The sequence below is a fragment of the Heteronotia binoei genome, chromosome 21 (assembly GCF_032191835.1).
Source record: "Heteronotia binoei isolate CCM8104 ecotype False Entrance Well chromosome 21, APGP_CSIRO_Hbin_v1, whole genome shotgun sequence".
NCBI classification, from domain to species: Eukaryota; Metazoa; Chordata; class Lepidosauria; order Squamata; family Gekkonidae; genus Heteronotia; species Heteronotia binoei.
Window position 1 is genome coordinate 193623293 of NC_083243.1, and position 12873 is coordinate 193636165.

At 39.5% G+C, this 12873-nt stretch overlaps 1 protein-coding gene across 1 annotated transcript in view; it reads right to left on the reverse strand.

The window, feature by feature from the left end:
• Nucleotides 1-1689: 1689 nt before the first annotated feature.
• The window catches only part of SNX4 (sorting nexin 4), a 130771-nt gene continuing 119587 nt past the window's right edge, over nt 1690-12873 (reverse strand). The window contains exons 11-13 of the mRNA XM_060261816.1: nt 12557-12702; nt 9649-9763; nt 1690-3414 (exon numbers count right to left, since the gene is read on the reverse strand). Coding sequence (XP_060117799.1) covers nt 3367-3414; nt 9649-9763; nt 12557-12702 — 309 coding nt within the window. The 3' untranslated portion in view covers nt 1690-3366. The remainder of the gene's footprint in view (nt 3415-9648; nt 9764-12556; nt 12703-12873) is intronic.

Here is a 12873-nt window from a genome sequence, read left to right on the forward strand (position 1 = left end):
CTCTTAATAATTTTATGCAAAAAGGGTAAATTTGAGACCAGCCGGTAATGTGCCAATTTGGCCGGGTCTAGAGTGGACTTTTTCAAGAGAGGGCGGAACACCACCTCTTTAAGAGACGTTGGAAAAAGCCCTTCTGAGAGAGATCTATTTATGATATCCTGTATAGGATATCGGAGCTCTCCCTGACAAGCTTTAATCAGCCAGGATGGGCAAGGGTCCAAATCACATGTTGTTGGGCGCCCAGTAGAGACGATTCTGTCAGCTTTCTCCAGACTGAGCGGTTTAAAATGATCTAAAGCTGGTCCGGAAGACAGGCATGGAGCTTCGAGTTCGCGTACTGTTTCAATGAGCCTTTTAGTCTTGCTTCATGTAATATTTTAGTTTAACTCTGTAATCCAAGAATATCCTTTTCTTTTTACATTATTTGGAGATCCTAGACAATATGCCTTTGTCAAAATGGGCACAACACCGTCCTCCAGTTGCATTACTTTTGCAAGCCAAATTGCAATAAAATGGGTGACCAACAGTTGTTTTTTGCCTACAACTCCCATCAGCCCCAGCCAGCATGGCCAAAAAAACATCTGGAGAGCTACTGTTGGTCACCCCTGCAATAAAAGATTGTAAATCAGACATTTCAGGTAGGTTTTCCAGAAATCCTCTACATTTCATGTTATTTTGTCGGCATTCCATTTCCAGAGTATTTTTGTTGCAATATGTTTTCTTTTTAAAAAGTTTAGTTTTCATCTTGCCATATTTTAGCTAGTTGCATAGCAGTTTCTGCTGTTTTATGGACTTCTGATAGCCCTAGTTTTATATCAGTTAGTTTTGCATTAGCTCTAGTGAAGTTTTAATTTTCATGAGCAAATTGTTCTAGTTCATTTAGGTCTATTTTTCGTTATGGACTCTGAGTGCTCCTGAATATCCATAGCCCCAGCCACCATGTTAGATTCGGCATGGTTCCCAGGTAAGACTGCTTTTGGCAGTTTGTTCAACATTCCTGGGCCTGCAGTAGGCAGAGGCAGGAGAGTCAGTCAATGGGAGGCCAGAGATGATGACTGAGCTGTGATAGGCCAATGTTTATGGAGTACATGGAATGCATCCCTAAGCCAATGGGAGAGCTCCATTTGGCCACCCCACAAGAGAATTATGATCTCTGATGCTGGGTTTGCAGACTTTTAGGCTGCATCCAAATGGTCCAAGAAGCTTGGTTTAGAATTATGGTCTGCAAGGCAAGAATCAGGATGACAGGCCATGTCATCCCACAGGTATGGATGTCACAATGAACTGCGATTTGTTCCAGTTCAGGAAGTCTTCAGTCTATAAACAGCACATGACGTAAGAAGAGAGTCCAAAAACTGCAGAAGCTTGTTCTTGAATTAAACAAACCAGTTTTATTTACTGACTGAATGTAGCCTTACTTGACTTTTGAATACTTATTTCATAGAACTTAGCCATTTCATCACATACAGAATAGCTGAGAGTTCTAGTTTACCTTGAGCAAAAGTGGACTGAGATACTGATTTATGGAAATCTGTCAAACAAAAAAGATTTTTTAATGTATTGACAGACAGATGCATAGTTTGAGCCCCAGATAATTTGAAAATGTGACTCTTCAAAGAAAAGAGCCAAGAAAGAACTAAGAGTAAAGTCCAATACAAGATACAACCATTTCAATACAGGCAAATCTCAAAATAATAAAGTGTAATTTTATTTAGCATATTTGGCACAAAGCATACAAGAACCTATTGATTCTTTCTCAAATTTAACACAATTAGCAAGAAAAGGCATACTAATACATTTAAGTTATACAGCATATAAAATCAGGGGCTGGGGAGAAAGGCACCAAGAAGACCAAGTGCATGGAAAATACTGACTCCAAGTGCCCAGTGGTATTAAATTAAGGCACACTATTCTAGGAAGTTTACTAGAAAATCTAAATTTGTAGCTGCTTATTGTTTTTGGAATGTACAAGTTTTTAGTCTACCAGTTTTAGGATCTAGATTTCCGTTATTGGAAATGGAATGACTGGGCTTAGATTAATCTATTTTAACTAGATTCTCTGCACTGAGCAGAGAAGATGGAACTGTTCATAGGAATTAAAAAGAAAAATATCAGAAATAACTTTAAGAGTTTATTTCTGGTGTATGTAAACTAGTAAGGTGTTATTGTCCAAAATAATTAAATGTGTACTTAAGAAATAAGAACCGTTAATCTCCCAGCAGCTTTTCTGCAATTATGTCTAGCTTGATTCCAAATTTAACTGAAGTGACAGGTTTAAATTTAACTATGCAAAATGAGCATGCAAGTTCTTTCTTATAGCTGAGAATCAATGGGTTTTTAAGTTCAGCAAATCTAACAAGAGAGACCTTGCTCATGAACATACTATCTATATCAGTGGACACCAAATAATCCATTCTTTCCATTTCCCTTCCAAACAGTGAAGCCAAAACAAGTTCAGTAAACTAAATTAATGCTAAGACATGTAAATAAGAATTCACATGTATGTTGCTGCAAACACAAACTAAAACCATGCCAGATCCATAGTACTCTTCTGGAAACTACTTCCATTAGTACTATATAGGAACATTTTTATGCTCAGCATAATAGCCTTAAAGAGAACTATTAATCCAGAACCAAATATTCCTCATATAGTAGATGCTGCAGTGTAAATTTAAAGCTGGTTTTAAGCATTTTTACTGAGGTCAGTAACAGTATCCGCTTGCTAATATGCAGCCTTGTGTGTTGACAGGTATAAAAATTATCAAAATGGAGTCCTCTTAATTTTAAATGTCTAATACAGAAATGTCACACTGAAAGTACTGTACAGAATGCCCCAACCGTACAGGGTATCAAATTCGATACAGAGATTAAGCTAACCTCTAGAAAATAAAATTTCTTCACAGTGATATAATGCATGTGATTGAAACCTTGAAAATATGATTTTGTGCCACAATTGTTTTTTGGGGGGAGAGGCGGGTAGACAATTTAACAAAAGCAGCATCTATTCTAGAATTACATATATGAAACAAAAAGATATGACAAAAGGTAATCTGGAAATGATTTCTACAGTGCTAAGTGTGGCTCAAGAGTCTAAGTATGGTGAACAGTTTAGTTGTGTGTAATTCACTGGAGCCAATTTGTATCTTCGCCTACCGCCTTACTTCAAGAGAGTTACAATATTCAATTTGATACTGCATGCAAAACAAGCCACAAGGTGGCTATCAAGGAACAAGACCAATTCTTCGTGCCCTACTTTCACAGCGACACTGGTGCCATGATTTAATAATGTAGCAATTTAATATCCATGTTCATGCACTTGTGCTTCTGATCTGTAGCACTTCACAAAAAAGGACTCAGTTCCACACATCACATCTTGCTGAAACATTCTTTTGCATTAGTCCAAACTTGAATTCCCTTTAGTTGACAAGAGGAAAAAGAAAAATAACATTTGAGAAGAAATTTCAAGTAGACAGCTGGATAAAATGGATTATTGACAATCATGTACTATTTTCTATTCAAACTGCTGGGAGTCTTACATTTGTGATGAGGGGAACAAAGAAGATCTTGCATACACAATTGAAGGTGCTGGTGCTGACCTCTAGAACCATAGACGGTTTGGAAGCAAAATACCCGAGGGACCACCTACTACCTTATGAACCTAGCTGACCACTAACAGTAATCCACTGGGTCCCTGTATTGGGTCCCCCTTTTGAGATCAGGCAGATGAAAATGCAGGAGCAGCATTCCTTTTAAGCTGTGCCAGCTTAATTCCCTGCCCCCAGATTCCCCAACTGAGCACAGAGCAATAAGAAAACTCCACCTGCCCCTTCCTGGCTGCCACAGCCTGCCCCACCAGGGGGAAGAGGCACAAAACCAAGCCTTCTTTCCCCCCACCGGTGAAGGTCTCCTCCCTCAGGAGAAGGAGCAGCAGGTCATTTAAAGTGAACAGCTGACTGATGGGTCTGTCGATCAGATGTTTACTTTAAAAGGTGAAAAGCGATTTCAGGGCTCCCTTTTGTTTGCCCTCTTCTGCTTGGCAGAAAGGGGGAGCAAAACGGAGCACTCTAATGGCTGCCTTCCCAACTGAACACCTTGGTTCTGGAATTTAATCAGTGTTTTTGGGGAGGAAATTATATTTTATACTGTCTATGTTTTATTCGCATTATAGTATTGCCTAATTATATTTTATACTGTGTATGTTTTATTCCCATTATACTATTGCCTGACTGTATCTTGTTAAGTTATTTGTATTTAATTGATTGGTCTTTGACCGTATTAAACTTTCATTCCATTAAGGAAAACAACTGACAGGTAGACCTTCCGAGCTGTTTACTTTAAAACCATTTCAGAGCTCCCTTTTGCTTCCCCTGGCTTGGCAGTGAGGGGCAGCAAAATGGAGCACTTTAATGACGGCCTGCCCTTTAAAGCGGCAACCAAAGAGAGATTAATGGTGTAGAGATTGTAACAAACCAAAATAAAAGTCCATGAATGTAAATAACTAATGCACTGTAATAACGTTTCAAAACTAAATAATCACAATAATATTATACAACAAAATTGTCAATAGCACAGAGAGTATAGAGTCCGCGCAAAGCTATTCAAAGCCAACCAAGACACACAACTTCAAACCTCTCAAATGAATAGGTACAACAGTGCTTGTGCTGATCCTGCAAAGTTCCCATATAGTGCTTGCAATAAAGTGTTTCAAGTTGCATGTCCTTAATCACTTCCTCATAAATATGCATCCCTCAAATCCAGTTTAGTAAAAACTTCATATGACCCCCAGCAAATTTTTTATCAGCGAGATCAGGTATGTGTTTAGGCAGAGACTGTGTTTATCCCCCAATAATCTGTACACCGTCTCAGGCTTCCATCCTTTTTCTTCCTGAATAGTACTGGGTCCACATGTGGTGAGCTGGTGGGAAGGATGAAATCTCTACGTTCTTATCAAAAAACTTTTGCAACTCTGTCCTTTCAGGCAGACTCAAGGAATATAACTTTCTTGTTGGCAACGTCTCCCTGGGTATTAATTTAATTGCACAAGCGGTGGCTTGTTGTAGTGGCAGTTCACCTGCCTTGCTCTCCTCAAACACAGGGCCTAAGTCTCTGTACATGGGCAGGATCTCATCCAGCTCCTCTCTAGTCAAACAAACCATCTCTGGGGCAGGGGCAGGGGTTGGCCCCAGGCAGGGTCCTAGTGGTGCTCCTTACACCTTTCATCTGGGAAGCATAGCCACTGTTTGCTCCACTGTACATATGGATCATGATCAGTCAACCACTGCACACCCAATACCATTCTGAATCATGCAGAGAGTGTGACTACAAATGTCTGTTCTTTTCAATGGTGCCCCATCCCTACAGTTAGCAACTCAGTCTCTAGGGTGCAGGGGTCTCCCCACATCAGGGTCCCATCCATCTGTTCAAACCAAATAGACTCAGGAAGGTTTGCCACTTTCAGCCCTAGTCCCATAACTATGGTGAGACTTATTAAGTCTCTACTGTATCCCATGTCTAACAAGGCCCTCACTCTCACATGAGTCCCTAACTTGGGGTTAACTAAAGTCACTGGGATATAAAATAAAGTTCCCTTGGTTCTCACCCAAGGTAGCGCATCAATTCCCTGTACTTGCGCCATTCACAGCAGGTTCCCCAGACAAAGTATCCAATTGCTGGTCCTCTGGACCGCTCATTGCGTGTGCTGCCATCCCCTCACTGGTTCTGGTAGCTGATCCCTCCAGCTTTGCTCGTCAGTGGCTTTGCTCCCACTGGAGTTTTAGTAATTTTGGGGTAGTTGGCTGAAGGGGTTTTCTTTCGGCATGGGACTTTTGCAAGAAGCCAGAGGCATAGTGGCGGCTGTTCCTGTCCTTCTTGTATGCCCCGAAGCTCCACCGCCATGATCGCTACCACAGCAGTAAGAGGTGAACACCCGACCGCTTGCTTTCTTTTCTCTTAATAAGCTTCTGATGTATCGCTTCCCTACCTCAAGCATGGTAATTCTACTTGGCAAGTAAGTTTGCTTTCAATACCACTGGCTAATGGGTCATTTTATATAATAAGCAGGACAGTTCAAAGGAAGGCAAAGAGGTGGATTCTCCCCCCACTTTCTTGTGAATGAGGCTTTAAAAAGATAAAGAAGAACTTTGAGCATTGGCAGCAATCTGAATTAGACTGAATACAGATACCTAAATCGAACCGGATTATAATTGGATATGTGTTAAAGAGAACATTATCTGGCTGCAATATGGTCTGAACAAAAACAAGATATATTCTAGAGAGATCTGTCTTTGTCGTCTGATTGCAACTGAAATGAAAACATCCAAAATCACAGCTGGAGGAGATTTGGAGAGGCAGACTAACTGGGTCTCTGAGCTACTTTTCAACTTGGATTAATAGACTGAGTTTGTTGACAGAGAAAAATGGCATTTCCAAGCGAAATGTTTTATAAAAAAGATACATTACGTAGCAATTTCTCTGAAGCAGGATCTTGGTTCATTAACAGAGTTGATTAAAAAACAAAGGGAGCTTTTATGCTGAAAGCTAGTGAAATCTCAAATCTACATGAGCAGAGTGTTAAAGAGATCTTGGTGACGTGGAATTGGAAATGGAGAGGGATCCGCTGGGAAACGAACAAAAGAAAACCAAAATGAAACCTTACAGAACACAGGACCGGAAATTGAGACTGATTGAAGTTTTGTCGAGAGGAACAAATGGCGTGGAATCCTTCCTACTTTTACCGAGAGGGATGACTGCATTAAGGAGAGAGAAGGTGCATCTCAGCCAAAAGATCAAGATGTGGAAATTTTTCAGGAAGAAGGGTCTTTGAATTGTTATCTCTCTCTGTGGGTAGAACTCTCAATAAGAACTGACATGCGATCTTAAAAGGCTAAGTGAGATTTTTGGATTATATTAAGTTGTTTCTCCTAGAGTAATATGGATGTAAGAGCTAAAGGACTGAAAAGTTTTGAAAAGAATTTTATGTAAATAAATAGTTAACTTGGATTAACTTTTAAGAAGGCAGACATAATTATTTTGTAATCTGGTAGATTCGCTCTCAACAGATAGATATTTGTTTTTTATGCTCATTTTAATGACAATATTGTTAAAGTAACAAGCTAGTCTGTATTTTCAATATCGTTGAGTTAAGCAGCAAAAAATCAAGACGTGGAAATCTTTCAGGAAGAAGGGTCTTTGAACTGTGGTTCCTCTGTGGGTGATTAGATATGGAATTTTTTAATAAGAACTGGTATGTGATTTTAAAAGGTCAAGTGAGATCTTAAGGATTGAAAAGTTTTGCAAAAAATGTTATATAAATAAATAGTTAATTTGGATCAATTGTTAAGAAGGCAGACAGCACAATTATTTTGTAATCTGGTAGATCTGCTCTTAGTATGTTTGTTTGGAGAAATTGTTTATACCGAGACAGATAAACTATTATCTTTTATCTTTAGCTTGTTAATTTTTTTCTCCCTATGTTCTATGACATTTTAAATCTGATTTTTTTTCTTTCTGCTTGAATTAGGCTAGTTAAACCATAAAGATATTTGTTTCATATGCTTATTTTAATGACGATATTGTAAAACTAACAAGTTGATCTGTGCTTTCAATATGGTTAAGCTTAGCCAGCCAGTTCTGCGTTGAGACTGCTCTGACTTTTTTATACTTATATGTGCTGAAGAAGAATTGTTTAGATTTGTATTTTAAGTAATAGTTTAGTAAAAAAATCTATAATGAAAGATAAAGATGGTAAAATATAAGGGGAGAACTTCATATCTGCAGGTAGAAAGAACTGGGTATTTCACTTGGAGGTAGAATTGTAACTGACATATTTGCATTTTCCTTTGTTTCTGTTTTTCCCACTTTGTATCCACCCCTTCCCCTCTTTAATGTATCCATGCTTGTGTCTCTTCTTTTTGTAGTTAAAACCAATAAAAAGTATAAAACTCAATAAAAAGTAGAGACATCACCCTGAAAACAAAAGTCTGTATAGTCAAAGCAATGGTAATCCCAGTAGTAATGTATGGCTGTGACAGCTGGACCATAAGGAAGGCCGAGCGCAGAAGAATAGATGCTTTTGAGCTGTGGTGCTGGAGAAGACTCTTGAGAGTCCCTCGAACTGCAAGGAGATCAAATCAGTCAGTCCTAAGGGAAATCAACCCAGACTGTTCATTGGAAGGTCAGATGCTGAAGCTGAAGCTCAAATACTTTGGCCACCCAATGAGAAGGGAGCACTCCCTGGAGAAGATCCTGATGGTGGGAAAGACAGAAGGCAAAAGAAGAAGGGGACGGCAAAAGATGAGATGGCTGGACAGCATTACTGATGCAACAAACACGAATTTGAGCAGACTTCGGAGGATGATGGAAGACAGGGGGGCCTGGCGTGACTTTGTCCATGGGGTCGCAAAGAGTCGGACTCGACTATGTGACTGAACAACAACAAAATAAATCTGTAGCTTTGGAGACAGAGTGTAATACCCAGATATTTCAAGAAACCCCCTCCACTCTAGGCTTGCCTCCCATAGAAAATGTAATAGCATTACAAACTCCCTTGCATATGGATGTAATAATGTATAATTTGCACAGTGAACAAGGAAATATTTACTTTAAAGGAATGAAAAACTAACAAATGAAGAGGGGCTTTATGCCTTTTTGTTTCTGATCTTTTATCAATTGCATCTTTTCCTGCTTTTCCTCCAAGAAGCTTTATCGTTTGCATGATTCTTTCCTCCTTCATTTTTATCCTTATAACTCTGTAAAATATGACAGGCAGAGAAAGCAGCTAAATTCAAGTCCAGCAGCACCTTAGAAAGTTTGTAAACTGAAAAAAAAAAGTTTTTAAAAATGTAAACTTGCTCACAACTTTAATGGTTTGGCTCAGAATTTTTTTTTTTTTTTTTTGTACTCAACACTTCACAGCTTAGAGGGAAAACTGCCCAGGAGAGGGTTTGCTCGGTCAAAACCCTGGAACTCTTTCCATATGGAGAGTTCTCTGACCTTTTCTGTTATATCTGCCACCAGCAGGCAAAGACATCTTTGTTTTGTTTAGAGTTCCCTCCAGGATCCCGCCTTCATTCCCAATGTTTAAATTACTTTTATGTTTTTGTATGTAGTTGGCATCTATATAGTTGGCATCTTTGGACACCAGGCTGTGTATTTAAGTGTCCACACTATCCAAACTATTATTGGCTTAACTGTTTTAATTTTTAATGTTTTTAATTGTTTAACTGTTTTATTGTAATAGGGTAATTATTGGTTTTACTATTTGATATGCTGGAATCCGCCCCGAGCCCTATTTGGGAAAGGGTGGAATACAAATCCACAGAAATAAATAAATAAGATAAATGCATTTTATCTCTGGTTCTGATTGCTTAAATATGTGGTTTTTTGCTCATTTTAAAATGTGATTTTATTATATCTGTTTTGTTAGTCACCTTGGTGGACCTTACAAGGCAGAAGGCAGAGTATAAATGTTGTAAGATAAATACGTACACCAAAGTAATGTATGGCATGTGCTTAAAATGAAGCTTAAAATGCACCCTCAGGGCATTGGCATTAGCTGTGGAGTACCCTGATGCTTCTTTCCTGGGAGACTGCCATTATCCTGAGTTAAACTCTGGTTTCCTGTTAAACATACTTGCCCAACAGACATACCTTTTTGCACATACTGATTTGCATCACAGCATAACTTATGAAGGCCTCTTTTAAGTCATGGTTCTTTTGCTCTTTGAAGCGTTCAATATCAGCCCAAGCACTTTTGACAAAGTCTCTGAAATTAATTGAAGACAAATTAATGTAAGCAGGATATGCATGTATCATATTACTATAAGCCTAAGCAACACCCTCTGAAACCTACCAAATGAACAGCTGACACCAAAAGAGTAAGCTAAGGAATTTTAATAATGGAGTGGGGGGGGAGTACAAGTTCTCTATTTAAACTGTGGTTATTTTACTTCAACACCTCCTCCCATATGACTTATGAAGCTAAAACTTTTAGGATGCATAATTAAATTTACGATAATACAATTTCTTCTAACCTTGTTTGTCTTGTTTCAGTATTTAAAACTCTGGTGGCAATTTAGGCCGCTTGCTACTTGGTGTCTACATCTTTCAAAAAAGTATTTCTCTGTGAAGACCTTATAATGTGCAAGCCATAATTCCAGAGGGGCAGCCATGTTAGTCTGTTACATAAAAATAACCGTCAATATAAACCAGGGCTTGCTCTATGCTGGTTCCTCACCTTTGACAACAGAGATCCAGAGCCTGGATCCAACAGAGATCCAGAGCCTGGATCCAACAGAGATCCAGAGCCTGGATCCAACAGAGATCCAGAGCCTGTTTAGTTTGAAGTGCCAGATTAAAACAAAATTACTTTCTCCCAGGATTTTGAGGTTATGTTTTGCTGCTCCAGGGTTCTGCGTTTTTGTTGTTGTTGTTAAACTTGGTGCCTAATTCTTGTTTTATCCCATTTGGCCCATAATTACTATTTGATGCTGATTGTTATTACCAACAGTTTTTATGGCTGCAGAAAAGAGCAAGAGACCAGTCGCACCTTAAAGACTAAGGGAATTTGTGACGGGGTTTGAGCTTTTGTGAATCTTTCTTTTAAAAATTTTCATGAATCTTTCATGAGATTTCAGTCTTTCCTCATAAGAAAGGAGCTCCAACCCTCTGATCATCTTGGAGGCCATCTTCTGTACTTCTCCCAGGTCTGCAATGACCTTTTTTGAAATACAGTGACCAGAATTGTACACAGTATTCCAAATGAGGCTGCACCATACATTATAATATTGGCCATTTTATTCTTAATCCATTTCCTAATAATCTCTAACATAGAGTTTGCCTTTTTCACTGCTGCAGCACAAAGTGTTGACACTTTCATTGAGCTATCTGCTACATTCCCAAGATCTTTTCCCCTCTCAGCCTCAGCAAGTTCAGACCCCACTAGTTTATACCTGAAGGTGGAATTTTATTCTCCCAATGTGCATCACCTTACACTTACCAACATTTGCCACATTGTCACCCACTCACTCAGTTTGTGGAGGTCCTCTTGGAGCTCTTCAAAGTCAGCCTTGGTTTCACTATCCTGGATAATTTTTTTGTCATCTGCAAACTTGGGTCACTACACTACTCACCCCTAGTTCCAGATCATTTATGAATATATTCAACAATACCTGTCCCAGTAACAATCTTTGTGGGACCCACTATTTACATCCCTCCATTGTGAGAACAGTCCACTGATTCCTACTCTTTGCTTCCCATCATTTAACCATTGTTAACCCATCATCTTATCCCATGACTGCTATGTTTACTCGGGAGTCTTTGGTGAGGTACCATGGCAAAAGCCTTTTGAAAGTCCTAGCATAAAATGTTTACCAGGTCACCATTGCCTATGTGCTTGTTCATTTTCTCAAAGAACTCCAAAAGGTTGGTGAGGCAGGACTTCCCTTTGCAGAAGCCATGTTGATTTTCCCTCAGCAAGCTTGTTCCACTATGTGCCTAACAATTTAAAAAAAAAATTATAACACATATCCTGCCCTCCCTTGATGGAGGGCAGGATGTAAACTGTAGCCTATCTTTGACTACAGTTTCTACTAATTTGCCAGGGACTGATGTTAGGCTGACTGGCCAGTAATTTCCTGGTTCCTCTCTGGATCCCTTTTGAAAAATTGGTGTTAACATTTGCTAATTTCCAGTCTTCTCGTATAGTGGCTGAATTTAGTGGAAGATCACATATACAGGTTAGAAGATCAAGTATCTCACATATAAGTTCCTTAAGAACTCTTGGGTGTATGCAATCAGGACCTGGAGACTTATCAGTTTTTAATTTCCCCAATAGCTCTACAGCTTCATCTCTGATCACCTCAGTTTGACTCAGTTCTTCAGACTCTCTTCCAGAAAACAGTGGCTCTTCTTGCAATTGATAAGAAAGCTGTGTATGACCGCTTACAAACATAATAAATATAACACAAATGCTTACAGCTTACAAAGAGCTTATATTGACACTGGGTGGGATCCCATTGATCATTTCTGTGTGCACGGGTAGTGCAGTCAACTGATTCTCCCCTCCTACAGCTAACAGATCCCGCTTCATGTCATCCCTGGAGATCCCCTGTTCTCCAGGAGCAGCTTTTCAGGTGATATTTCAGGCTGCAGCACGACAAGGAAGAAATCATGCTCTGCTCATCAGTGGAGATTTTTTGGTAGGCTCCAGGCCGCTGACTCTATGGCTGTTTTCGCACTGACCTTAATCAGCAGCGACGCCCCTCTTCACCGCGCAGGATCGGCGTGGATTTTGCACTAATTGCTGCTGAGCACCCGGAAGAGCCGGAAAGTCCCCCGGCTTTTGCGGCGCAAACGGAAACCGCCAAAAACCAGTTTCCATCTGCGCCGCAAAAGCCGCGGGACTTTCCGGCTCTTCCGGGTGCTCCGCGGCAATTAGTGCGAAATCTGCGCCGATCCTGCGCGGTGAAGAGGGGCGTCGCTGCTGATTAAGGTCAGTGCGAAAACGCCCTTTAACTTTTAACAACATATATTTTCTTTAAACAAAATCAACAATTACCGGCTTTCTGTGTTCTTTGCTTTGAGCTGTTCTTCTCCTTCATGTATCTGCTCTTCTAGCACCTTTATCCTTGCTTCTCTTTGTTCGGGAGTTTCTTGACCAAAAAGCTTACTGGTCATTCCTTTCAAGGAGAATGTTCTCACAGTCTAAAACAACACAACAAATAAATACCATGTTTCTTCTTTTCCAGGAAAATAAATGTCCAAATATATATATGAAGTATTTGTTTCAAAAATGTGTAAAAATATGATAGGGATGCCAAAATGAAACCCTGTAGCACAAACAAGTTAACTATGGCTCATCACAGACAACTTGTC